The sequence below is a fragment of the Hypomesus nipponensis genome, chromosome 11 (assembly GCF_054491055.1).
Source record: "Hypomesus nipponensis isolate SF chromosome 11, ASM5449105v1, whole genome shotgun sequence".
Classification (NCBI taxonomy): Eukaryota; Metazoa; Chordata; class Actinopteri; order Osmeriformes; family Osmeridae; genus Hypomesus; species Hypomesus nipponensis.
Genome location: NC_140371.1, coordinates 11,677,377 through 11,704,734, shown reverse-complemented (window position 1 = coordinate 11,704,734; position 27,358 = coordinate 11,677,377). Strand labels below are relative to the sequence as shown.

Genomic DNA, 27,358 nt, shown 5'->3' with positions numbered 1-27,358 from the left:
ATTAATATACAGTAAAATACCAACTTTCTCCAATAAAACTGTAGCTCCTGCCTTTACCCCCCCCCTCCCCACACACCAAAATAAATCTCTCCCTGTCCTTACGTGTTCCTGTCTGCCTTACCCTTCTGTCAGTAAATGGAGTTCTTCGTTTCTCTTTTCGGACCTACGAGGGAATGCGCCGGCAGGTGTATCAAACTGGCATAGGTGCCAGGCAGTGCCCAATCTTAGATACAGCCCTCCTCCTGCCAGTTTATGCCCACACATAGCCTCTCGACTGGGCAGGGATAGGCATGGAGCAACACTTGACAGGGTATCCAGACATTTCTGGAACATTCCACCGCTGGTCTCCTATGGCGTCATTAGACCAGGTTGACACAGGTGGGCTACAGTCGATGCCACTGGCAGTCAGGAGCTCGCGTCCGTAGAGGGAGAAAGGAATGAAGGAGAGGAGGGTTGGAAGGGAAAGAGCAAGAGAGAAAGAGAACGCCATCCTAATTACCTCCGTTTCTCCTTCCCTTATCCCCCCCCTTTTTCTCTGTATCCGTCTTGTAGCCTGCCAGGCACCCCCTCAGTATGAATCACCGGCGGGGGTGAGGGGGTGCTCAGGAGTGGGGGAAATGCCAAGGCACCAACTGAGGCGGGCGCCCCGCATGTTCTCATGCAAATACAGGTTGTTATGTAGAAAGTGACACGCACACACACAGCCAAACATACTCTCAAGAGACGAGGTGGCAAAACAAGGGAACACACCACACACACCCTTTAACACACGCACACACACACACAACATCTCTGATAGAGACAGGCTAAGGCAATGCCCACAACACTTGAATCCAAAACAACTGCATGGGTAACTACACTATGATAAATCTGCCTTCAGTGCTGTATCACAGTAGAAATGAGAACGCGATAATAGTTTATCGGGCACAGCGTTATTTCAGCCCACATGGAAACCGATTGATAAGAATATGCAATCAATCTGTGGTTATATACAGTATGACTTGTGAGGTGGCACATTCCTCCATTTCTTGTATTTTTCCATCTATTGTATTCCTCCTCTTCAATGTCTTCACTAAAGACTTTACATTTCAGTTTCATTAGTGAACAAATGAATCTTCGATGGTTCTGAAGTAACACATCTTGGAAGTGATATATTTTTCACAATCCTAAATGATCAAGACGAGACCAAGTTAATCGTAAGGGAATTGAGATAAACGAGGAACATTTTGATCTTTATTCCTAACTTGCGTCTAGCTTAAAACATAAAATAGTCTCTTCCCAGAAGTAATCCTTATTTGATGTGCGTATTCGATATTGGGCCTGACCAAATATGATACCTCAGGGACTCCTGAAGGTAATCAATATGCCACATGTCAATACCACACTTGCCTCTGATATGAAGTCAAATCCTTAAGGGCCCTTTTGGAAGGTAGCAATAAATCAATAGATGAATAATTAATCATCCATTTTAAGCAACTTTTCTCAAGACAAAACTACAAGAAAATGGCCTTCCCCATGGATTTTCATTTCTACTCCAAATCTATCACATAACCAATTCTCAGTCTGAATTTCTACAGTGTTTTTCTTCTTTTTTTTTGCTAACCCCACATTTTTCCTAGACTATAATTCTATAAGCAAGTACGGTACCCGCACAATGTGCCAGACCCAGATTTAGTACCCAGGAATAAAGAGGAGCTATTGCATCCTGTCGAACAGCTTGAAAACAAAGAGGCACACGACAAGCCCTGTTCAGGGACAAAGACATCATCTCACCGTAAACAACTATTTACAGGAGGAAACAGCAGTGAGTATTTCTGCATCAGCCCTGACTGGTGAATGCACGCTGCGTTTTCTAAAGATTGCATTCGGATAAACGTATTTGCGGGGAGAACAAAAGGTTGGCTCTGCACAGGGAGTCTGCTGGGGAAAAGCGATGTCATCTTCAAAGGCCTGGCATACAATTCTCCTACAATATCTCCCTGTGACAGTTCCCCCCCCCCCCCCGCCCTCAGATTTCTTGGGTAGATCTATAAAGTACACCATGCAATTAAGTCCAAGATGAAAAATCCTAAATGTTGGTGGGAAATTTGATTAAATGAACAAAAAGCCAGTGTCAGGATCTATTGGTAGATCTTTGTTCCTAACACATCTTGACCTGCAAGACTGCACACTATTACCGACAACAGTCTAGATCGGTCGGGACTTGATCTGGTGTCCTTGACCTTATTGCTTGAATACCAGAAAGGTGCAGTGTGGGTGGGGAATGTATCAACAATAAGTATAATATCGATAATGTGAATACATTTGTTTATAATGCTTACCTAAAAAATGTGATTGTAATATTGTTGAACAATGCCTTCACTTGTAAATGCCATGTTTGATATTGTTCTGTTTCAAGTTGAGGCGGTCTTTTTAAAAACTATATATTGACTTTCAAATGTCCAGACTAATTCTTCAAACAAAGGCAGTATCAGTCTCTTCCTAACAGGAGAAGTCAGGTATTAAAACCCACGATCAACTCTGAACCTGCTCTTCAAGTCTTCAACTTCCTCAGTTGTTCGCAAAGCACTGTTCTCAGGAACCAGGCCTCTGATTGGTATTTAAAAGCACTCTGTTCTTAGGAACCAGGCCTCTGATAGGTCTTAAAAGCACTCTGTTCTAAGGAACCAGGCCTCTGATAGGTCTTAAAAGCACTCTGTTCTCAGGAACCAGGCCTCCGATTGGTCTCAGGCCCTCTAGGCTCCGCACTTCAGTTTCCATCTCTGAAACCAGTCTTCGGATGCTTCTTCGAGACCCTCTTCTGTAGCCCTGCTGTTGAAGCAGATCACCAGCTCCAGCTCTGAAGTCTGCCTCCCCAAACTAGGCAGATCAACATTCAGGCTCCATATGCGACATCTCACCCCTCCTGCTGCGGACAGCTGCTCGGAGATTCTTCCATCATACAACCCGCCACCATCGTCTCCACTATCCAGGGGACCAACTGTGCAGCAAGGACATCAACGCTGCACAAGGTGCAATGGACTCCTGGCTTCACCAGGCCTGACCAGTGACTGTTGCCCTGCTGAAACAGGACCCCACTCATTTGGCCTTACAATGTTCGTACGTTTTACTCCCATCTCTGATTACTTCTCCTTTCACATAAATGATCGTTGCTCATTCTTCTCCGCATGTCTTTTGTTTAATACAGGTTCTCTTTCAGTTATTTTGGCTAATGAACTGTTGAAATGTTGTTCAGTCAAATACTGTCTCCACAAACGTCTAAAAGAATCTCCTACCTTTCAGTCCGTGTAATCACTATTGTTGATTTTTATGCACCTTGGTAATTGTGTAGCCGTAATAAAAAGGGCAAATTGCTTAGTAAAAATAATCACATTAACCTACACTACAAAAGGAGGTCGATGCGAGTTCCCCCACTAGTGTTCTGAAATGCCATGCTAGTCTATTTTAGGGGTCTATGCTCCAAATCTCCCTAAACAGACGAAGAACAGGGAAAGATAGGACAGCGAGAGAGAGAGAAAGTTGATAATAAATGGCAGCTATTGGGGTGTCGGGTGGGGGGTGGCAGTTGGGGGGCGGGCTGGCTCAAATGAAGCATGGATGCTGATGGCTGAGGAAAAAAACTGAACAGCCGAGTCAGGGGAAAACTGGGTTGTCACGGTGAGAACACCTGTCTAGCTTAGACGGGGCTAACTAGCCAGCCAGCACCAAGACAACAAAAACAACCAAATTCCAATGTCTTTCACCTCAGCAGGAATGCAGGGGAATTGTACAAGCGTGTTTTTTTAAGTACTAAACCTTCATTGGTAATTCATGAGGGCGCAGAAATAATGGAACTAAAACAAAAAGGATGGATTTGTATTGTATCCATCTGTTAGCATTGAAACAACCTATTGAAGTCACAGCCCTCACCAGGATGTGTAGCGGCGCACAAGAGATAATATCAGGGAGGACAGTAGGGCTTAGAGTTAGCTTTTCCTTAAGAGGGCCCTTCTGCAGTCCTGACATTGTCAGGGAAAATTACCCGGCAACTGCGGCTCCAGCCTTCTTCCGCCCACCCTTCACTCTGAGGGCACAAGCAAATGAAAGAAGACTCCAATTTACAGGAGCGATGTCCACTTAAGCTCTGCCGTGCTGACACGGCAACATGGACGCTGTTGGGGCCCCCGGGAGACACTGAGGTAGGGACGGTGGCTTCTCTTAAAGCCTGGACGACGTACAGTATATCTTTGTCCGTGCAGGTGACAAAGAAGGCCCTTTATGTACACAGGTCAGCACAAACAGGGACAGCTGCAAATCAGACTGTTTGAGACCACTTTCGTCCACATAAACACCCACACACCGTGTAATCAGCTGACACTGCTGGTCCGTGGAGCGAGACAGCCGTCACTGGAGCAACAGAGCTGTCGCCGTGGCGTGCCAAGAGGGGGGGCGACTCCTGCCACAACACAGCCGTGACATCACCGCCCGTCAAAAGGGCCATGCCTCATTGGGGAAGACGGCTGCATCTTTCCACATCGAAACTCTCCCCACGTTTTTTGTTACAGAATGACACTGCCAGCCTACCTCGCTCGTCTGCCAAGGAGCGTGCGCGTGTGTATGTGTGTGTGTGTGTGTGTGGGAAGGAGGGAGAGACAAAACCTTTCCACCTGGCAGTTTCGAAAAGGATAGTTGGAAGAGGTTAGAGTTCGATGATGCGGGACTACCCCCGCCTGGTAACAGGCAAAAGCTCAATTATTGTGTGCCCTCTGACCAAAGATCATGTATGTTCTGCAGCTCTCCCTGGTAGTGGTCTACGGCTGGGTGTATTTGACAGATATTGTGTGAGCTTGTGTGTGTGCTTGTGTGTGTGTGTGTGTGTGCTCGTGTGTGTGTGTGTGTGCTCGTGTGTGTGAGGGACCGAGAGTGTGTGCTCGCACTGACCTTTCTCCAAGCAGCCGTGAGCCAGGTTGAGGAGCTGAGGGGAGCGCTCCTCCAGGATCTGCTGGTGGACGTTCAGATAGCGCAGGGTCCACCACGGCAGCAGCTACACACACACACACACACACACACACAGAAGGAACATGGGAAAGCATTATAGTATGACACAAAATAGGAAGCACAGGAACAAAAGAGTGGTTTTGAGTGAATGAATACATTCATGAGAATGTGTGAGTGAGGGAGTGAGTGAGGGAGCGTATGAGAGAGTGAGCGAGCGGGCAGGTAAGTGGACAGGCTGGGAGTGGAAAAGGCCCGGTGAGTGACTTCTTTACAATGCACAACGGGGAAGCTCACACAAAGTACATGACAGCGTCTATTGTGAGGTACTCAACAAAAAAGTCCAACCTGGACCAACCACATACCTACGAAACCCCCAGAAGAAACCTCAAAATACACGTTTTACACTGCGTTATCGTGAAGTGCTGACCCAGCTATAGAAAGAGCCTACTCCGTCTTTGCAGCACCCCACCCCCCCCACTCCTCAGCTCCCAGCCATGTAAGGGCTTCTCTCCTCTGCCCCCCTCACTTTTCGAAGAGGAGCAGTGAACCGTGTAGAGAGCTCATTTGAGTGTCAGTGGGTGCGGCGGCGCCGTCCCGTCTCGTTTGCCCCGCACGAGCCTTCGGGCCCTCCGGTCCTCGGAGCCTTATGGCGCATTCATTGTCTTTCTCTCGCCAAATCAATAACCCCGGCACGGCTGTGCACACACATACAGAACACCATCCCGCACACACACACACACACACACGGCCTACATACAAACAAGCTTGCATGTGCATCTGAGCACACATCCCAGTCTCATTTGAGGACGACGGGATGAAGATGGACAGAGAAGGGCTGGGTGGTAACAAGGAGGTAGCAGGGGAGCGGTGGGAAAGGGTAGAGGAGGGGAGCAGAGAGGTGGAAGGATGGAGGGAGTCGGGTGGGGGGGGGGGAGTGGATGCGTGGCAACGGACCCTGTGCCCTTGAGTTAAGTCAGCCAAACTCCCCGGTGCTCAATGAAATTGCTGGACGCAATTAATTCCCTTCAACTCATTTGCATGTTAAAGGCTGAGTGTTAAAAGGGGGGGGGATGACGTCCCTGAACATGAAAATGTGTGTGTCTCATACAAGAAATGATCTCATAAAGAAAGAACTTCCATTCAAGTCGAACCAACCCAAATAATATGCTCTGAGGATTCTGGTTCCACTGACAGTGGGACAGTAGGAGCCCCATACGGATTTACAGAAACCATGATTCACTACATCTCAATTGTTTGTATTCTACAGAACTAAACCGCCACGGAATTAGCTCACGAATGGAGACAATCATACCGAGCGAGAGAGCGGAAGCGAGAGAGACACAGGATGGTGATACATGTGCGTGTGTGACAAAGAAAGAAAGAGAGTGTGAGTGAGAGATTCAACAAGTGCTTACCTGGAGGCTGTCCATTTTAGAAGAGCAGTTGACCAGTATGACCCTGACCAGAAGCAGGAGGATAGGGTTGGCCACCAGACTGTAGACCGACTCCCCATCCAGAAGCAGGCTGTCCAGGAGGGCGTCTGTCAGGGCCTGGGGCTGGCACAAGGGAGGGGGCATGGAGCGTTACGACTGGCATGAAGGGTAAGGCTCAATGACAACCAATCAACAATGAGTACCGAGTCAATACTCTACTTTGAAATCAATTCCAACCAACAGTCCTTCAGGTAAAAAAATAATAATCTGGATTTGGTAATTGGTCATCAGAGACAGTCAATGCAACATTAGGAAGGCTGCCATCCTCATCCAGAATCACTCACCACAGGATTACAGGCCACCCATAAAGCCAGTATATAAAAAAGGAATTTATAGAGGGGGGTCCTTTTACAGAGCAAGACCGATAAATCACCACAGTGGAAAATTGTCAGGCAGCAGAATGGGCCTCTTCTCTGGTGTGATGGAGGGATTCCATCCACCAACCAGGGCTCTCCGTCAGATGCCGGTTCAAAGTGCCATCCTCTCTCTCTCTCCGCATAATTGGGACCCCTGAGAGGGGTTCATTACGAGGGTCTTCTTTCTCCATCGCTCCTCCCCACAAATCCCTCGCTCCCTCCACCGACTCTATACATCCTCATTACCCAGAGCAAAGGGCGCGGAGGAGGGTGTGTGTGTGTGTGTGTGTGGGGGGGGGGGGGGTGGGCGGAGGGGGGTCACTTGTCTGTGCCATTCATCATACCTCGCAACCCGCCGACACACACACACACCTGAAGTGCAGACCGCTGCATCATCCTCAGGGCCGACGACTTTTCAAATGAACTCAATTTAGACTCATTTTCAATGAGTCTAAAACATCTCTTCAGAGCAATGATGGTCAGACACCACAGGGAAATAAAGTATTCAAAGCTGCTGTGCTATAAGTCAGCGAGGAGTCCCCACAGAATAGATGTAAATAGTCAGAGAGAGGGACAATGACAATGGACAAACCCAAATAGCGTTCTAAAATGGTTGATGATTGGACCATTCTCCCAAACATGTTAAAAACTGATATTGGTATGACCCCGAAAGGTGAAGCGGTACCTCTGTGAACTGAGCGAGCAGGGCCGGGGGCAGAAGGTCAGCCACATGGATGGTGACCGGGGGTCCCGTCCAGTTGCTCTGGACAAACAGGTGCAGACAGGCGACAGCCAGGGCCAGCAGAGCCGCCTCCCTGAGAAAACAGACAGTAAGAGAGGCTTGGCAGTAGGAACACCACACCCTTCCAAACAGTCCTTTTCCTCAGCCCCGAGTCTGTTCTTAGATAGCACAGGTGTCCAATTGAACGAGTTGTGAGGACTTTCAAAAGGCGCGACCCGGCTCTTGAGATATTTACAACCCCCCCCCGCACCCAGGCTGAGACCACAACACGACCTCTGACCAGCCTCTAAGGCCGGGGGGGGGGGGGGGGACAGTGAGTAACAAAGCGATAGAGGAGGGGCAAGGCATGGGAGGGGGTGCGATACGAGTAGGGAGACACACAATAAAACATTCACATTTCTCCCAAAGATGATAACCCAACCCCTACCACAGGAGACAGGAGGAAGATGTTAAGCTGTCCTTATTAAAAATTAATAATTCATGGTAGAAGAAAGAGGGAGGAGACAGATGGGCTCTGTTTAGCCCGAGAACCACTTGGTAATTCTCCTCCCTACCTGCGCTGAATTCTTGATCAAGGAGGCTGTATAGTGGATGAAAAGCTATAAAAGTGCACCGATTATTGCACGTCTCACATCGTCGCAGGCTGCAAGACTGTGATCACTCGATTGTCCTTTCCAATCGTCCCCCTCCGTTCTTCTCCTCACCTGTCTGCCTCGTCATCCTCCGTGCGGTCGGCCAGGTAGGCCAGCACCTGCTTCTCCAGGTGGGCCTCGACGCCCTCCCCCTCCCCGCTGGCCGCACCCAGGAGGTCCAGCACCTGTGGACTCAGCAGCACCGCCTCGTAGTCCCCGTCCAATAAGCACTTGAGCAGAGAGCCCGCCTCTGGGAAACAGGAAGCGGGAGACAGGAAGTGACTAATGACTCAAATGGTTTCGACTTTGGACGGCACCGTTATCCTTCCTAAACTTGGTGGAAGCGCACACACACACACACACACACACACACGTCATTTGACATCTAAAGTAACAGCATACCGATTATCGCCACCGCCGTAGATTAGATCTATGTATTTTGCTCGACGCGAAATGACTACATGTGACTAAGCCATGCTATAGGAAGCGAAGCCTCCCTCTGGGGGGCTCTGCAGACCCCCTCCCACACTCGTTTCACATCATCTTCCACTATTTTAAATCAAACTGGATATCCTCATGCAGTAAAACGGGTGCATTAAGCAAATCCCAGTAGACGTTTGATGGCGGCACGTGGTCACGTGTTGCCGACGACGACTGAGGGATGGTAGGGGAAAGATGCTGATTTATCGTCAATGGCTCTCGCTATGAGGCTGAGCAAGACATCTTATCTATGGAGTAATTGCGCTGGTAGGCTGTGCCTCAGTCTCTCAGCAGCTTTCATTAGCCCTTTATTTGAGCACAGAGGCTGGCTGGACTCATTAGCATTGATTGCATGGCGCTCCGTTGGTGTGGGCGAGGGAGGGAGACAGAGAAGACGTTGAGGGAGAGAGAACGGGGAGATAAAGGAGGCGGGGGGGGGGGTGTAGCGTGTGATAGAGTGGCAATATATTATGGAGCAGTCTCTGCCAATGAAGGCAAGTACAAGTGTAACCACATTTACTGTCAAACATACTTCCAAAAATACATATATAAAAAGGAAGCTTATGGCTTTAGATAACAAGACAGTGGGGATGTTTAAGGATAGTTCCAAGGACTGTTCAGAGACAAAAATAACACTGCTTCCTCTGAAGACAAGCACCCACCCCCACCCCCCCACACACTCAAAATACATTTGCTTAAGACCTCACTGAATGTCTTTTATCATAAAAGTCATCAACATCAAAATACATCCTAGTTATGCAGCAGCCTCCAAATGAACAAACAGCCCTTTCCCCTTTCCTAGAATGGAATGCAAGCCAAGTGGCCTACTTGCATTATGAAAGTGTGCCATAGCTTCTACCTTAGAATGGACCCAAACTGTCTAGTTTTGCCCCCCCCCCCCTGCTGCTGGGCTTTAATAAGTTATTGCAACACTGTCTGTAAGGTGTTGTGATTTTTCACCTGTTCTGTACCCATGTAATGAAACCCACTGGCAGTAATAGCACAGAACCCTGGGGGGAGGGGGGAGAGAGAGAGAGAGAGAGAGAGAGAGAGAGAGAGAGAGAGAGAGAGAGAGAGAGAGAGAGAGAGAGAGAGAGAGAGAGAGTAAGAAAGTGAGATAGTTTGAGTGAGAAAATGAAAGCCTACTGTCGAGGGCAGTGGTGGCCTGTTAATAACATGTCAGCTACTCTTTAGCTTGGTTGAAAAACAGCAATTATGGAAAGCATGGTAGTGGATGCCCCTAAATCAAACTGTAATTATAAAGACCTTTGCAATTAGCATTAATTAATGTAAAGCCATGCCAACAAATTTGAAATTTGATTATTTGGCTATGTGCCAAATAACAGAAGCAGGTTTTATAGTATTACATTCTGTATAGTGGATGCAATAAGAGGATACTGTCAAACCGCCTCAAGCACACACAGATCATTTACTCGCTGTTCATATTTTTTGAACTTATTTATGGAAATAACTGGCAATCTCTGCAGACAATAGACTGACTGTCTACAACTAATGTCAAGAACAGCCCCCTTCTGTCCTGGGAGATACCTAATTTCTGCGGAAGGATTCTTGCGCCGTCATAAAGCTGCATTACATTTATCTGTCCAGCTTAGAATGCAGACAACAGTCTAATCTTAATAAACAGGAATACACAACACGTGCAGTCCTTAAGTACTGTACTTTTCACTTGAACCAGCAAAATATACGCCTTGGGTGTCTGCTAAATTGTCTTGACTGCGACAAATGTCACTTCACATACAAGTCAATGACTACACCGGGTTCCTTCGACTTGCCATGTGCGTTTATCGCATACCAATTTATGGTGTACAATGCGATACTATGCTCATCGTGAAAACTTGTCCCATTTATTTTGTTCTTGTATGTAACGAATAATTATGATTAAGAAATAGATAGTTGTACCAGCTCTTACGTAAGTAACATCATTGCTTATCTAAAATTGCGAGCAACATTGGAATAGATGCGGGGCGCGCAGAGATGTCAAAGTGACTGTCATTCAGTCTTATCATGTCATCAACCACCTGTGAACATCCAGCTGGTTTTAGTTCATATCTTAACGGCATGTGTAAGCTACTTTGACCATGAGTCGTATCAGAGTATTAACTCTTCTACTTAGCAAAGAGCCAGGGACTACCAACTCAGACTCTCCCATTCCAATCCAGTGAAAACTTAACATCGATCTTGCCACACAACTACACTGCAAAGAAACCTACTCGAGGATGATGCTCCGCGTGCTGTATAGGTACTGTATGTAGCTAGCTACCATAGCAAGCTAAATAGCTAATGGTTGACAGATTACTTGGCACATAAGGGCATACAGAATGCGAAGTAACAGCATAATAAACCAATAATACAGTAATGCCGAACCACAAAATTGGTCGTAAGACCATTGTCACCGTTCCTTCAGCGCGCCGGCTTAACATCAGCTTTGCGACGGGTGCCCGGTTAAGAACCGGTCAGAAGCTATGTTCACTTACAAGTTAAGATGATGAAATGGGGCACATTTGATATAATTATTCTGATTACGGCACTAATACGTTCGTATCATTACATACTATACATAAGTAACACATACACATCAAAACAATAACTGCGGAATTCCGTTTTCTCACCTGCAGAGCTGAAAATATTCTGCTTCCATTCCGCTGCCTCGCTTGCTGTCAGAAAACCTCGGAGCACGGGAATCTCTACGTCCCGCACCATCTTAAACGTCAAAAGCAAGTTTATTCTGATGACGTCTATTGCACTTTTTGACCAGAGTGAGAAGGAAACTGAATTTCCGATTTATATCTTTACTGTTATAATGACCGCGTTTATATTTCAATTGTAATAATGTGTTTATATCTGCCCATGTGCTGCAGGTAGCATCAGTGAGCAGCCATGACAGATTCGCATTGCATCATGGGAAAGCTAATCAGGAGGACGCTTTGGTCAGGCAGGGACCGTAGTCATTTTATGGTCGTGTTGAGTTGTTGACAGCAAAAATGACAAGATTATTACAGAGTGGAAAATATACAAACAACACTAATGCATTGAAAACATGATCGATTATTTGCTAACCTGTTACTTTACTGGTGTTAGCTGCGTGCATACCCTAATGCAATCAAAGGTCAAGCCTTTTTTTAAATACCAATTTACATGTCAGGCCTTTACTTACAGTAGGCCTATGTCAATAAAAAAATATTTGTCACAAGTAAACTGCCAAACTCTGCCACGCTGCAAGCCGTGAACGACAGCACGTGAGAACTACTATGGAAGCTGTTACATAAGGATAATATTATATTGTAGAACCCCATCATTGACCTGTCACTACTCTGTTAGTCATTTTAAGGAGTAAAACACATTTTCAGATTGACTGAATCCTGTGATGTGAATACACTAAATGGCGGCCAACTGCCAGAGGATACTAGAGGTCGAAAAAAAAAGAGAAACATGAAAGCTTCAGGTCAGGGTAATGTGCATCATAATGACAAAAGGAATACACTCTGCCCCCCCCCCCCCCCCCCCCCCCATGTTTGTCATGGGATGAGAAAACATTAGTGATGATACATAACCCATAACAATGTTCCCACTCATTTAATTCGCATGGCAGAACTATGGTCATAAGTGTCCAGAGGTCCTCAGATAAAAAATCACCGTGAGCAGGATAAGTAATGTTGTGCTTGACAGTTTAATAAAAATGATCACACGCCTGACCTTTTCCCTGTCCAAACACATGCACACGTACGCAAACACTCATACAAACACACAAACACCCAGTGGTTCAGCTTCAGTGAGAGAGAGAGTGGCGCTCCTGGAGATAGCGCTAGTGAGTAAGCCCAGAGTTTGACATGAGACAAAAACAACATCTAAATGATTCAGCGCCCCGGCAGTAGCATTGCACATTGATAGAGCTCTCGGCTGTTTTTCTCGATGCACGGAGGATTCTGTTAAAGGTCTGTTTTCCTCACACTCCTCTCCCCAACCAACCCCACTCTCCCTTCTTATCCCTATCCTCTTCGTGCATGACATTTAAGATGAGCACTTAAGCTTGTTATGAAAACCTTCACAGGCAAAGTAGAGGCTCTTAAAATGCTCACTATCTATTCTTCATTGTGAGCAGGGTTTTTATTTGAAAATGTTTTTTTTTTGGCCATAGCTGTCTCATTCCTCGTATGCCCAAACTCAGATTAGTTTGGGATAGAACATCTGGAGTCAGGTGGCTGAGCGGTTAGGGAATCAGGCTAGTAATCAGAAGGTTGCCAGTTTGATTCCCGGCTGTGCCAAATGACATTGTGTCCTTGGGCAAGGCACGTTACCCTACTTGCCTCGGGGGGGAATGTCCCTGTATTTACTGTACTTACTGTAAGTCGCTCTGGATAAGAGTGTCTGCTAAATGTAAAGACGACGACACGTTAGACGTTTTTGTCTCGCAACTTGCTGCTCAGTAGATTGTGGAACCATTGACACATTTTACTTTTGTCTCAAGTGTTATTGCAATGGTCTGGACAGCAGGTTATGTACTTCAGAACAACTAAAATACTATATTATTCAGTCAGACCTAAATAACTTGTTGTCACAGTATTTGTTTGGACCAGGATATAGTTAGTTGGGGAGGAATGTCTCTGTGTTCTGTGTTTAACTAGTGAGTTTTTCAAGGCTTGATCTTGGGTCCAGATTACACAAATGACACAGGGATACTGTATACTGTTCCCCCCATGGCTGAACAGACTATCGCTGAACTGCTAGTTGCTTTTACTGTTTTGCAGAAATCCCTCATGGAATTAAAACTGGTGTCAAATGCTGATAACCCAAATACTCTTCTCTAGACAGATGGCAGTGCAGGAGCTTATCAAGATGCTGAGCAAAACCAAGCAACAGAAGACACATTGTTCAGAACCAGTGTTTGACGATGTGGCCCCCCTCTATGATGCTTCCAACACATACTCAAGCCTCTCAATGCAGTCTACTTTGTAACACGTGATCTTTTTAGTGCACATCACTGTACTATAACCTAGGCTGGAGCCAACTCTAAGCACCAAGATTGATTTATTGTGCGATCATCAGGCTACTGTATATTGCTTCTTCAATAGTCAACTTCCCTTTAGACACGTAATTAAGACACTTTTGAACTTGATCACTCATCATACTAGGACTCAGGTCTGCCCTCAAAGTATAACACATTTTATTTCATTTATGCTACACCTTCCCAATGCAACAAGCTCTATTAAACAAGACACTTGATTGTCATTGGTCAAATTGAAGGAAAATTGAGTTATATTCAGATGCTTGTAATTGTTTTATCAGCTATTTATTCTTAATTTACTATTTGAATTTTACAACTTTTGTATGCAGTTCTTCCTTGCAAGCAAGATGTATTTTTTCTCAATGAGATATCCTATTTAAAGGTTCATTTTAAACAAATGTTTAGAAATAAACAAGAGACCCCCATACAATGCACAAGGTGAACAAAAGCTCTTTCACACTGATTTACTCTCCCCAGACACCAGTGTCTAATTTACAGAGCTGTCAAGGACACACCGTTGTCTGATGAGAACTGTATATTTTTCAAGACTTGCTTTTCAAGGGTTGGAAACAAAAGATTTGCTGTTCAAAGACCGCACTGACACCAACAGTATTGCAAAGGCAGTTTGAAGCCTTGGCTGTCAAATTGTGCATCCACACTCCATCAAGCAGGTGAGCACACACTTTCCACAACACACTGTTCTTGCATTGATTGCTTGAAGAGTGTGAAAATAAATCTTTCTTTTTTTTAAAATCCTCCATACGCCGCCGTTTCTTGTTGTAGTTTTTTACGGCTCTACCAAACTAAACAAAAGCAGGTAGCGTCTGTACTTAGGGAGACGATTGCAGAGAGGAGAATGTTGTCTTTCATTGTTGCCGTCTGAATTATTGGTGTTGGAAGTGGAGTACCAGGGCTGCCTGCAGTACTTTTTGAAATGACCATGAAACATTGCCCAAGTCCAGCAGGACAGAGCTATTCCACCACCCAATCTTTCTTTGACAAAGTTTGAACACTCAAAGCTGAGTAGGGAATGTTGTTCAGCAACACGCTCAACTTAACTCTTGAGTTGGGGAAGGTTTACAGCTAGTATGAGATATTTAGTCATAACATGAGCTTGAGACATTGCAAAACAAAAACTGTACTCGAGGTTCGAGCATCATGACGGTGTTAGCCTTACACTTTTAATACAACGACCCACCAACTTCTGTCAGTAAACTCAGTCCGCCAAATGACCAGACTAGACTGAGAATCATTGCTTTAAAACCCTGAGTTGTGAGACAACCAGCGGTGGGTGAACGTAGCTTCTCATACAGCTTTGACTGTAAATTTGTCGTGACATGTACATAACCCCTGCTGCCGTGAGCCCCATAGGGCTCTGTCACATACACGGTGTTTAACTTTTACATGCTATGCTTTACACATTTCTACATGCATTTTCCAGTAGCTTGTTCTATTTTGCTTTGGAGTTCTAAAGTGTAGGGGAATAAATAATAAATCACATAAGCACATCAAGCAAGCTTTTTGCCATCGTCTCTTCTACGTCATAATCCATGTGTTTAGTGGCAAAACAGGCTGTAAAAGAATTTCTGAAGGCTTTCCGAAAGGCAATACCTCACCTGTACAGGAAATAGACAGTTCTGAGCTCTGTACAGTTGTCGTGTCAGTTTTTTTTCCCTGTATCAAGGATAATGTTTTCTTAGTAACTGGACTGCCGTTTTTGGAGATAGGATGCAAATAGCAAATCCCCTAAACAATTAAATCCCAGCAGATATTTTTGTTCAAAAATCCAAGTTCCGTCTTCAGTAACTTCAGTTCAGTCTACTGATATGAAGCCCATGTGAATGAGACCCATTGCTGAAACACCCTGGACCTTAAGTGTGGTACCCAGTCTCCCGGGTGGATTGGTAATATGTTTTTGCTGCTCTCATTTCTTATTTAGATAAGAGGGTCAAGTCCAAGTGCTGTTCAAAACCCCCGAAAAAAAAAGCATTCGCACAATCGATCTACATTTTCAAGCTCCATTTAATGTCCTACCAAAAGGAGTATGTGGCTGTACTGGGAGTAAAATAGAAAGTGCATTTTCTTTCACTTGGAATCAACATAAAAAAAAAAAAAGATCAAAGCAGTTCTTATTTTCTTTTGCAAGGAGCTGAGTAGTTAAATTGTAGAAATCAACTGTATTAGAATTTTTTTGTGGTATGATGTAGATCAAAGGCACATCACAGCTTTGTATATCACCGGGATTGTTGCACACACACAGGTAAACACACATACACATGCACAAGCCTTCATACACGTTCATCTCCCAACTGCATCTTACATACAAACTCTTGTGATATACAAATTCGTATCAATTTATATATCCGGGCAAAGTAAAACAGGTTGCATTTATTAAACTTGCATTCAGAATTAGTGAGGCAGAAAAAAAACATGTTCATAGCATTTCAGAACAACCTGTAAAAGGGATAACATCATAGCAGTTAAGAATGTCCATTTCAGCCTTTATTGAAGTTTACAGTTTCCTGTAGAAATCAAATAAGCGATGTCAATGGGAAACCAGAATATCTCAAATTCAGGAAAGTGTACATGTGTGTGTCCTTATGTCTTGTATTTTAAATAGTATTCTTAAAGAATGACCAATATATTCTTGGTTATAACTGTCCTTGCGCTAACAGTCCAAAAAAGAAAAGAAAAAGGAAAAAAAAAAAAAAGGAAAAGAAATTAACATTCAGTAAACATTCTTCTCTAAAGGTAGTTCCCTTATATATTCTGTGATTTCCTCTGTCATTATGTATACATAAACAAGTTTAATAACATACCAATCAGTGGTTATTTCACAATTGGAAAAAAAGCACAAAAGTTTACACTCTTTTACAGGTAAATAAAAGATAATTTTGTTTTTGTTGACTGTTTCCTTAAGGGCATAGCATAGTTCGGAGTTTTTGTCTTATTTTTGTCGTTTTGTAAGCGGTTTCTTATTGTCGCATTTTCCCGGTCCTCTCTTTTTCAGCTATTACATAATTAGATTCTTACATACAAATATTGACAAAATGGTGGCTTGTGCTTCAAAGCCGTCAAGTCTATTCAATAACAATAGTAATAGTCGTGGGGAGGAGTGGCCACTGCTAAAAGGGGCGGGACAGGTGCTGAGGGGGGGGCGGGGCTCATAGCTGGCCCTCGCTGCAGTGGCCTTCCTGGCTGCCGCTTGGCTTCTCCGCGTCCTGATTGGGCTGCTCCTTGACCATGAGGGCGGTGGTCTTCTCTGAGAATTCCTCGGCGTCAGGCTCCAGGCCCTCTGGACAGGGCAGCTTGAGGAGCTCCTCTCGGAGCTGGGCCGTGTGACGCTGAGAGGGCAGAGACAGGGGCCACAGATGAGTTCAAAGGTAAAGCTGCGCTGCATTTAAATGGTTAGATGGACAGTTGACTGAACAAATGCTAGTCAGGTGGCTGAGCGGTTAGGGAATTTGGCTTGTAATTCAAAGGTTGCTGGTCAGAGCCAAATGACGTTGTGTCCTTGGTCAAGGCACTTCACCCTACTTGCCTCAGGGGAATGTCCCTGTACTTACTGTTGCTCTGGATAAGAGCGTCTGCTAAATGACTAAATGTAAATGTAGTCCTGCTCGAAGGAGCAGGGGAAAGAAACAAAGAAATACGCAAATGAAACTACAGGTGGACACTGAGGAATAACTGAGCCGATGGGTGGTATCTGCGCGAGGGATGAGAACGCGTAGGCAAAACTAAGCACCCGCCGGAGATGAAGGATCACATTACCCTTCTTTAAACACCCAGCAATGGTAAAACTCAACCATTTACAACAGCAACAGAAAGGCCAGAACAGGCTAGATGAACACAAATGTGAACCCAAGACTAGCACAGTCAATTGGTGGCTAAGGTGACGGTGAGGAATGGGCACTAAAACCACCCTGAACATCCAGGGGGAGACATGTTTGCTGACACACCATGATGCACGGACCTGATAACCAGTCCAATCTCCCGGCCCTACTCTGAACAACACCCCGGCTCCTGCCACCACCACAGCACAATGCCCGAGATGGAGGCTCTCCGTGCAGTCGTTATCAGTGTTGCAGGGATTATTTACTGTAGATATTAATTGTGGTGGTTGTTCGCTGCCAGGGAGAACAGCTACCAGTGGGATAGTGTATGTGTGGTGTGTGTGTGTGTGTGTGTGTGTGTGTTTGCGTGTTATCGGCTTCTGCACGGCTGGCTCAGTCGGTCTCGGGAGTGTGTGAGAAAGAGGGGAGCTGTCTGGGAGTGATGAATCAGGACCTGCCGAGGCCCAGCGGAAACACCCGGAATGTTGTCCTCTGCAGACTATTCACACTTCATTCACACAACATGGACTGGTACCCAAGCTGTGTGTATGTACAGTATGTGCCTGTTAAAAAGTGTGATGTTGGTGGTACAATTCGCCGTCTGGTGAAGTAAAACCCTGGCGGTATTCTCTGAGGGGTTGGTTACTGGTGCGAACCAACTGTGAAGCCCTTTGGACCAATAGGCTTACAAAAACAAACAGGGCTTTACAAATAAAAATGGGAGTTGGTATCTATTTCGGATTTATCCAGCGTGTGGCCAAGATAAGCAAAGCGAACGGACGCGAGGTGCGCGTGGTTTACCTTGAGAGCTGCAGCGTGGTGGGACATGGTGCGGCCCACTCTCTTGTCGGTGCTGTACTGCTGGATGTCAGCGATCCACTCCTCACACTGCCCCATGATCTCCGCCCGCTTCAGGTAGAAGTGCTTGTGGATCACCTGGAAAGAGCAATGGCAAGGTCAGAACAGGTCCCACGAGATTGTGTCCGAAACGGACGACGACAACGACGACGACAAGCACATGCAAATGCCCGGCCTGCTCCGTCTCCCGTGTTGAAAGGTCACCTCTGGCTCCACCATCAGACATGCACGCTGTGAGTCACTGGCCTCCGTGGCCAGTAGGTCCCATTAGCGGCATGTTCAAGGATGATGAATTGATGCCTTTTATTCCCCGCAACTCCGCCTCAAACCACATCTTTCAATTCGGAGTATCGTGACTAAACCACAGTTCCAACCCCAGAGGTTCACGCCATGTTAGGTATGAGAAAACTGTGTATACGTATTGTAAAAAAAAATGAAGAAAAATAATGTCTGTACGCGCCCCAACTAAAATACCAGTAAATGAATCCTGGCTCCCTCACTGTGTTCTTTCAGGTAGATTTACGATCGGGCAGGGGACCTCGATTCTCCTACCATTCCTCCGACTAACTTTGGGGAAGCTACAGAAGCGGGTTGTGAGGAAACTTTTCAAGTCGTACTCCGTGCTGCCAGGCAGCAGGGGAGGCACGGGGGGGGGGGGGGGGAGGGGGGGGGAGGCTGGCTGGCTCTGGCTGGGAGAAGAAGCTGTGCAGACGCTGCTTTGAAGTGGGGGAGCCGAAATAAATAGAAAAACGCCTCCCTCCTACTGGAGAAGCTGGAACAGAGGCTGAGCTTCAACCGCGTTCCCCCCCTCGGCTGTCTGTTGTCTAGAGAGGGCGGTTGTCAAGCGAGCTTGAGATTGCATCGATGGGCACATGGTGCTGTACTGTATACCAATGGGGCTTGCTTTCTGATCCACAGTCTTTGTTTCATCCGATAGGTTGTGTGTGTGTTAGAGAGAGAGAGAAAGAGGTCGGAAGAGCAAAATAAAATAAAAAAAATACAGGACTATATGGTGTGTAGTCTGTAGGTGTGAGTGAAAGTGTGACTGAGTGCGTGTGTGTGTGCACGCTCGATCAACCAGCCTGTGTGCAGTTGATCCTGCTTCTCTGGAAGACGTTGTGACTGAGGGCTGGGTGGACTGGCTCCGTCAACGCAACCAGGGTACCGTAGGTGGACGCATATCCAGAAAATTGACTCGATACCGCCAAAGGCATACATCACAGAAACACAAAAACGATACGATGGGAAAGGGAGAGGTGTGGAATTAGAAACGGCTCTCTACCGGGAGTCACTTTAGATCACATTAAAGATTACCTTCAGTATTAAACTGTAACTACCCAGACAGTTTTAATTATTTGGGGGGGAAGTGTCAGATGAAATAAAAGCAGAGTTGGCTAGCTTCTGTATCTCTCTGCCTAGTTCTCCCCAGAGTTTATTACTGGGGAGGTGCATTTATGAGCCTGGCTCGGACGTCACAACAGGCCTTGTTTTGTGATCCACACACACACACACACACACACAATGGGTTCTGTCAATCTGACAATCAACCCCTCTAGCCCACCCCCGCCTCTCCTAAAACCCCCACTCCTCCCTTCCCCCTCCTAGCAACAGTCGCCAGGGCGGGTGGACTGGGATGATGCGGTAGCTGTTCGTCACGTCCCCTTTTCCCCGGCAGCTACTGTGTGGACGAGGACTTCCCATCCCGACTGCTGCTCTGCTATCAAGCAGGACCTGGAGACTCTGGAGACGAGAGCGAAAGAAGGTGACAGCTCCTCAACTCGACCTCGTCCATCCCTCCTTCCACTCTCCTCCTCTCACATCTCAGTTCCTCTCTCCCCTACCTCCACCCCCCCCCCCTTCCACCTCTCAAATCATCTCTCTCTCTCTCTCTCCATCTAGCACCTCTTCCCCCCCCCCCTTCCTTCCCTCAGTCTCTCCTGCTTGAGTTATTTCTAACGAGTTCTTCGATGCCGCAGCCACCCACCCCTCCCTCTCCGCTGATTGCCGGGGAAACGCTTCAAGGTCACGCTAGCGTCCGACGTAAACGAGAGCAATCGCTCATGTCGCCCCCCCCCCCCCCCCCGGGCACCCGTGGCCGCTCACAAACAAACCGCCTTCCGTGCACCGACTGTACTCTACCCAGGCTGGACGCGACGCCACGGAAGGGGGAGGATGCGCGTGCAGAGATCCCAGCGTGTACAGGGGGGTGGCAGACCTGCGCCTCCCACCTCCCCCCAGTGTCTGAACATGTACCGCGCACGTTCATCAGAGTGTGGGGGGATGGGGGGGAATCTGACGAGTGACCTTTAAAAATGTCCAATGACACACACGCACACACAAACATGCACATACCGATACATGCTTAGATACACGCGATACACGGTCTGGCGAGTCCATGCCCCCGTTTCGGTATGAACTAAGTGACCTTTTTAGGCTATGCTGTCCACTCACTAATCCAGCGGGCAGGGGGAGTGTGTTTGTCATGGGTAAGGATGAATCATGTCAGGGATATTTAAGAAGTTTCGGTCCCTCCTACCTCCCCCCCCTTCCGTTTCTCGTCTTCCTGGTGACCGTGACCGCTTCAACGTGACCGTGACCGGAAACGCTCAGGTCTTAGACTAAACCGTAAATATCCCCCGCTGGCTGTCGGGGCGTGGGGGTGGGTGCCGTCGAGATGCTCCGGCTCACCCAGAACACGTGCGGACAGATTCCCCCATCTCAAGAGAGGATATCTGTCGCCAAGAGGATATATCTTTTCTCCGCCAATCTAACCCTGACTGGATAACAGGTAATAGCTTGGAAGAAAGAAAAATGTGCTTCAATCCCTCCCAAGAGCTTTAGGGCCCACGGTAGCTCCACTGAACGGATGGGCTGATGATAAAGGTATGGCGACAGGGATAACTTGCGTACACGTAACCAAATGAGACGTACACGGATGATAACGCAATTGTCCCCCTCGGTGCTAACAACTTGCTCATCCCGCGGTGGCTCGCGGCTAATTAGCCATTTGAGCTGCGAGCGCCTTTACAAGCGCATTAGCGACCCGCAGAACAATGTACTGGGAAGGGAGATCCGAGGCCGCTGGATAAGACGGCGACGGAGGAGTTAGCGATGGAGACGCGAGCTACAGCGCAGGCAGTCCATCACCCAAGGCCTCAACTCGCCCACATCAGGAAATGAGATTCGGTGAGGATTTGAAGGGGTTGCCGTGCTTTGAGGTGACTCGTTCAGAGCCTGGTTGATGCGTTCTGACACTAGCTTCCGCGAGAGCGAGTGCGTATTCGCAGTGGTTCCTGTGGTTGTGTAGCGAGAGAGAGAGAGAGTGAGAGGGGGCTGGGTTTGCTTCCCCAGCTGGGCACAGGCGGCACCAGCAGATGGCAAGACTTGGCCTCTGGACGGCTGTCTGTGAGGCACGGAGGAACAGGCCGGCTTCATTCACGCTGACCTAGACACAACAGGCCCAGCATCCAGAGGTGTCTGTGAGACAGCGATGGAGCGTTTTCGCTTGCGTGGGGAGGCGTGGTAAAGAAATTGAAGGAATAACGTGTGCGTGTGAGTGTTGGCGAGACTGAGAGACATTGAATGCCAGCATCCTCAATCATGGTTATGGACATCTCGCATGGCTTTTCCTCTCACCAGTGCGAGATGTTCCCAATGCCCCGGCCCCCTTCCCCCGCACCTCGTTCTCATCCGTCACCGGGCTATCTGTGACTAAAAAAGTGACATTCTAAAGCCTCCATCCCATGTCTCTATGACACCCTTAACTCATCGGCAGAGGCAAGTGCTGGCTGCCACAGAGCTGCGTGTGTGCGTGAGAGAGAAAGAGAGAGGGGAGACTGAGGATATGAGTGTGACCAAGAGTGGAAGAGGGGAAGAGATAGGAGATAAAAAGGAGATGGAGAGAGAGGGGGGGGGGGGGGGGGTGGTGTTTGCTGGGAGTGATCAATTTCCTGGCCAGTGTAGCCATGGCAACCCAGGCGGCAGAGGCAAATCGCTCCTCCGCTCTTGGCTCTTCCCTACCTTCAGTGTTCAGCTGTGTGTGGGTGTGTGTGCGCGGCTGAGGGTGTGTGCAAGTGAGAGCGTGTGTGCGTGTGTGAGAGAGAAGCAGATACAAAGCAGAAAGCTCTCTCAGTCACGAGAACCAGGAGCTGGATCTTTCCCCAAACCCTCTCTCCCCCTAGCGAACTGCAACAAGCCCCTCTCCCCCTTCTCCTCTGCCCCCACAGCTGGGGTAGCATTAACCAAGCTGGGTGAAGCAGGTTTCACAAACCACGGCCTGGCTGGGTCCCACTGGGCGAAGGTGTCGCACTGAAACCCATCAATAATGCACCATAACGGAGTGTCCTCAACACAATGACTCGTTTCCTTTGACTGCAGGAGCAAGCCACATGTGCTGCGTGCTGCAGGTGTGTGCGTGTGGTCCCGCTCGTCGCTGAATCATCGTCATGTTTACGCGGCAAAGGAACCCGGGAGCACGCAAGGTGGCGGGTCCCTGAGATCATGAACCCACAGTCCCATCCCCCCCCCCCCCACACACACACACGTTCAAGGCCAAATGGGCTAAACACAAGGATGAGCCTGCTTTGTTGTACCCCGGTGCCTGCCTCCCATCATTGCTGTTGTCATTTATCCATTGACAAGGCCAGTTTGTCAGGTAGATAGATCTGTGTGAGTGACCCTCACCCCCGTGTGGAATGAACCATTAGCAGGAGGATGGGGGGTGGCCACGCTTCCGGGGGAATGACAGTACTAACAGATTATGAGGCGGTCGCTGAAAATGTCAGCCACTAATGGGCCATTCACACTTCGACGGGCTAAACACTCTCGTTCTCCCTATGCTCTGACAGTATCTCTCTCTCTCTCACACACGCTCACACACACTGAGACGCAGACACGAATGATCTATATTTCAACAAGCAACCTGTTGTCCCTAATTCCACCTGACAATCTGGCTGGTGCATAATGCAGACTTGCTTCCGAATCTTTGTTTCCAGGCTACAAACAGGAAGCGGAAAGTTTGGATTGTCACACACGACGGGACAAGGGGACGTGAACAGATCCGTTTGCAGAGTCAGAGAGAGGTTTTCGAGTTCAACTCAAACAGACGTCTCTCCTCCGGGCAGAGACTCCTCCAAACCGGGATGAAAGTCACAGTACCCCCTTGTTTGCGTGTGCGTGGGGGGCATGCCTGTTTGTGCACGCGGGCCCCTCATGGAGACTTGGCGTTTCGGTGTGCGAGCGCGTCCTCCACCTAGTTCTACATGGATGTGGATGCCGGCTGTGTCTCTGCCTTTGCCTCAGGCACTTACCAGGCCAGAGGCAGAGTGGATTGTGCCTAATTGAATTTCAGACGGTTGGGGTGGGGGGGGGTGGGGGTGGGGGGGGTGTGGGGGGGGGGGGTGTGAGGGGGGCGCGCTTGCTGGCGCGCTCCCTTATTCAGGAGCTGTTACCCAGACCTGCCATCCCCCCCTGTGCTCCCTGGTTCTAATCCACGGCCAATTCTGCTGCACGGAACACCGGCATGGTTTTTATTACCCATGCTGCTGTGTGGAGCGGGCTACTTTCACCCCCAGACCACAGCAGACACACCGACGAGGCCCTCTCTCCGCACAGCATGGAAGTCTTCTGCGAGCGGTGGGGTGGTGTGGCTAAGACTGTCCGTTAGAGAGTGTGTGCGTGTGTGTGTGTGGGGGGGGGGGGGCGGGGTGACGGGTATGCGTCTGTTCTTGAGATTCATAAATGGACTGTAAAAATACAACCTGACCAAAACAAAGAGGAGCATGCTTGGTGTAGCTCAAACACCAACCAGACTAGAAACGGAAGAAGAGTGTTTTTCTAACCCTCTCTAACCCTCCTGGAGGTATCCCCAAGCTTTTCTTCGTTTATTCAAGTGACCCCCCAGAGATCAGGTTTCTCTGTTCGGTGGGAAGTCCAAGTGAACTCATGTAAAATAGATGCTGTATGATATGAGGGTCATGAGGGTGTGAGGGAGGACGTGTGCGTGCGTGTGCCGGAGGGGTTGAGCCAGCCATCGCTCAGTCTAGTTCACTTTCTGAGCGAGGCGGGAAGAGAACATACTCAGTTCTCTTCGGCCCTCACTTCCTTCTCTATTCTTCTCCTCTTTTGACACCCTCCCTTTCTCTCTCCGGCGTCAGGTCTATCCAGTTGATGTCTCGGTGTGCGAAAACATTAGTCTACAGGAATTGCAGGGAGAGAACGAATAAGTGACAGGAAGATTAACAGAGAGAAAAAGAAGGGAGAGAAAGATTGAGAGAGCAACGGAGAGAGAGAGAGCGATGGAGAGAGAGAGAGCAATGGAGAGAGAGAGAGCAATGGAGAGAGAGAGAGAGACAGCGATGGAGAGAGAGAGAGAGAGCGATGGAGAGAGAGAGAGAGAGAGAGCGATGGAGAGAGAGAGAGAGAGCGATGGAGAGAGAGAGAGAGAGAGAGAGAGAGTGAGAGAGCGATGGAGGAAGGAAAATGCATTACTGTCTGGCAGAGGCCGAGGTGGGCTTGGCAGCACAGCGAGCATCTGGGATCTTAATTGAATCCTGTGTTTTCATCCAGGGCTAACATTCCCTCAATCCAATATTGTAATCGATGCTGACTTTTTGAGGTATACATGCACAGGCACTCACACACAGATTAAAGTGCAGTAAATGACAAAGACAAGTCAGTGACCGGTGGTGGTACAGAGGAGTACTGGCCGACTGGTTGCCTTTCAGATGATACGACGCGGAAATAAAGCGCGTGCACCTGTACCGGCGCAGAGAGAGAAACTGAGTGTGCGAGCTCGGTGATGGACACAGGCCACGTAGGAGCCAGACTGGAGCTGTGTTCATCAGGATGCCCTCTCCTCCTCCTCCTCCTCCTCTCCTCCCTCTTCACTCCTCTCCTCCTCCTATCCTCTTCCCCCTCCACTCTTCCCCTCCTCCCAGACACCTCCCTCGATGAGCCGGACCTCCAGCTCTGGGGTCAGTTCGGTCTTCGCTTTCTCGACTTGAGCCAACTCGACTCCCCCCCCCCCCCCCCCCCCCCCCGCGCCCCCACCCCCCACCCCGGTGAGTCATTCTTTCTGGAGCTTCCCTCATCCTCCTCCTCTCACATCCCCCCCCCCCCTTCTCTTCCTCTACCGAGCGGGGTCAATTACCACCCCCACCCGCCCCCGCTGAGCTGCTAGCTCAAGCCTGTGTCAAGGACGGGAGGAAATACAAAAATAAAATAAAAAGATGCGGGGGCAGGGGGAGAGATGGATGGATAGATAAAGGGAGAGTAGAGCGAGGGAGGGAGACATGAAGAGAGACCCACCAAAATGAGGACATCATCTACCTGAGGGATTGAGAAGGCTAATGTCCGTTCGGCTGCTGAGCTAACCACTCCCCCCCCTCCCCCCTCCCCCCTGGGAGCAGACACATCCTTTCTAATCAATCTGTGGGAGCAGAGGCCGGGGCTGCATTGGACTGTGCTGGAGGAGGGGGTGCAGAATGTTCCGGACTGTTTAAAGGAGGATTCTTAGGAAGGGACCAGGGTAAGGGAGCCAGGCTTACATCGCCTCTTACTAACCTCCTCTTTGAAGTAGAGAAGAGCGAGGGCAGGAGTCTGGAGGGGTATTTGAGGATATCTGCCACCTGCACACACTGCTAAGGATTGGGGGGATTCTGGAGGTTCTCAACAAGCCTCAAAGACGGCGGTTAAAACTAGACACTAAGCTTCCGGCGTTCCCCAGAAGAGCGGAGGTTAGGATGAAGGGCGGTGGTAGGGGCAGGAGGAATGTTCCGGAGTTTGGAGCCAGAGGCTCTGGCAGCTATCGCCTCCTGGGGGAAGGAAGAGGCACAGTGCAAGCCCTCTTCAGGCTCTCACTTTGGGAGATTTTGGGGTGGGGGTGGATGAAAGGTTTAAAGGAGAGTAAGGGTTTTCTGCTGATATCGGGTTCATTCTACTTTTAAGGCAGATTCAGAGGTTAGAGCACTGTGGGTAAGAGATGATAAAGTAGAAGGTTTGGGGCGAGGAGGGGGGGGGGGGGGGGTTGAGCGCAGTGGGAGCAGGTGAGGTCAAAAGGGTGTCGGCTCTCTCTCTCACCTCTTTGAAGCAGGGTGAGGGGTTCCGCATCTGCTCCAGCATGGCCCACTTGACCGAGGCCTGCCGGATGTTGCCGTCGTACTCGCGGGAACTCTGCGTGCCGCTGGGGGTGCCGCGCGAGCGCTCGTAGCCCGGCTCGTTGAAGTAGGGCTCGGCCACGAGGATCAAGGACTGGACCGACACCAGCACCTGGAGGAGGGAGGGAGGGAAGAGAGGGAGGGAGACGAGAGGACAGGATTTGGTCAACGTGGGCGTGCCAGGAGAAGGGAAAACCGCCACGGAGGCGGGAGGGACCGAGTGAGGGCAGGGAGGGAGAGCGGCGAGCCCTCCAGCCAGGCAGCAGAGCGTGACAGGACGCCGCCGAGAAAAAGGGATCTTCAACCCCACCACCACCATCACCAAAAAAGAAAAAAAAAAAGCATCATCTCATCGCAGTATATCAGGAAATTCAATTAGAAAAAAAATTCTCTAATGTGTAATTAAATTGTCATTCAAGATTTAATGAATGCCCCGGCCTGTCTTAAAGAAAAGGAGTACATGTCTTTATTGCCAAGGCCCAGTTCCAGCGCCTCCTCTCTTCAAACACAGGGTGGTGGATGGGAGGGGCAGGGAGAGGGTTAACCTGTCAGATAACCAGCCTGGTACCCGTGTCAATAGAAGTGCAGGGCCAGCCACCTCACCCAAAAATGGCATAAGGGACTTGCTTTTAAGGGACCCTCGCATGGGCCCTGACATCGACCCAGACACCCTCCCCCTCGCAGCCCGGCTGAACTGAGACGGAATATCCAATATCAACCCTGTCTGATGACCACTTGATTCCAGCCCCGCCCCCACATCCTCCCCTCTGGTTTTGCACTATCGATCCGGCAAACTGACGGGAATGAT

General features: G+C 48.5%; 2 protein-coding genes across 19 annotated transcripts in view; both read right to left on the bottom strand.

Moving 5' to 3' along the window:
• The window catches only part of ttc27 (tetratricopeptide repeat domain 27), a 66,011-nt gene extending 54,182 nt beyond the window's left edge, over positions 1 to 11,829 (bottom strand). Inside the window, exons 1-5 of the mRNA XM_084667072.1 lie at positions 11,311 to 11,829; positions 8,273 to 8,450; positions 7,512 to 7,641; positions 6,393 to 6,533; positions 4,921 to 5,023 (exon numbers count right to left, since the gene is read on the bottom strand). Of these exons, the coding sequence (XP_084523198.1) occupies positions 4,921 to 5,023; positions 6,393 to 6,533; positions 7,512 to 7,641; positions 8,273 to 8,450; positions 11,311 to 11,401 (643 nt within the window). The 5' untranslated portion in view covers positions 11,402 to 11,829. The remainder of the gene's footprint in view (positions 1 to 4,920; positions 5,024 to 6,392; positions 6,534 to 7,511; positions 7,642 to 8,272; positions 8,451 to 11,310) is intronic.
• A 3,878-nt stretch (positions 11,830 to 15,707) lies between these two features.
• birc6 (baculoviral IAP repeat containing 6) overlaps positions 15,708 to 27,358 on the bottom strand; it is a 96,606-nt gene continuing 84,955 nt past the window's right edge. For all 18 annotated transcript variants that reach the window (XM_084667036.1, XM_084667047.1, XM_084667044.1 and 15 more), the window contains 3 exons: positions 26,474 to 26,662; positions 18,338 to 18,472; positions 15,708 to 17,047 (listed from right to left, as the gene is read on the bottom strand). In XM_084667036.1, coding sequence (XP_084523162.1) covers positions 16,868 to 17,047; positions 18,338 to 18,472; positions 26,474 to 26,662 — 504 coding nt within the window. In that variant the 3' untranslated portion in view covers positions 15,708 to 16,867. The remainder of the gene's footprint in view (positions 17,048 to 18,337; positions 18,473 to 26,473; positions 26,663 to 27,358) is intronic.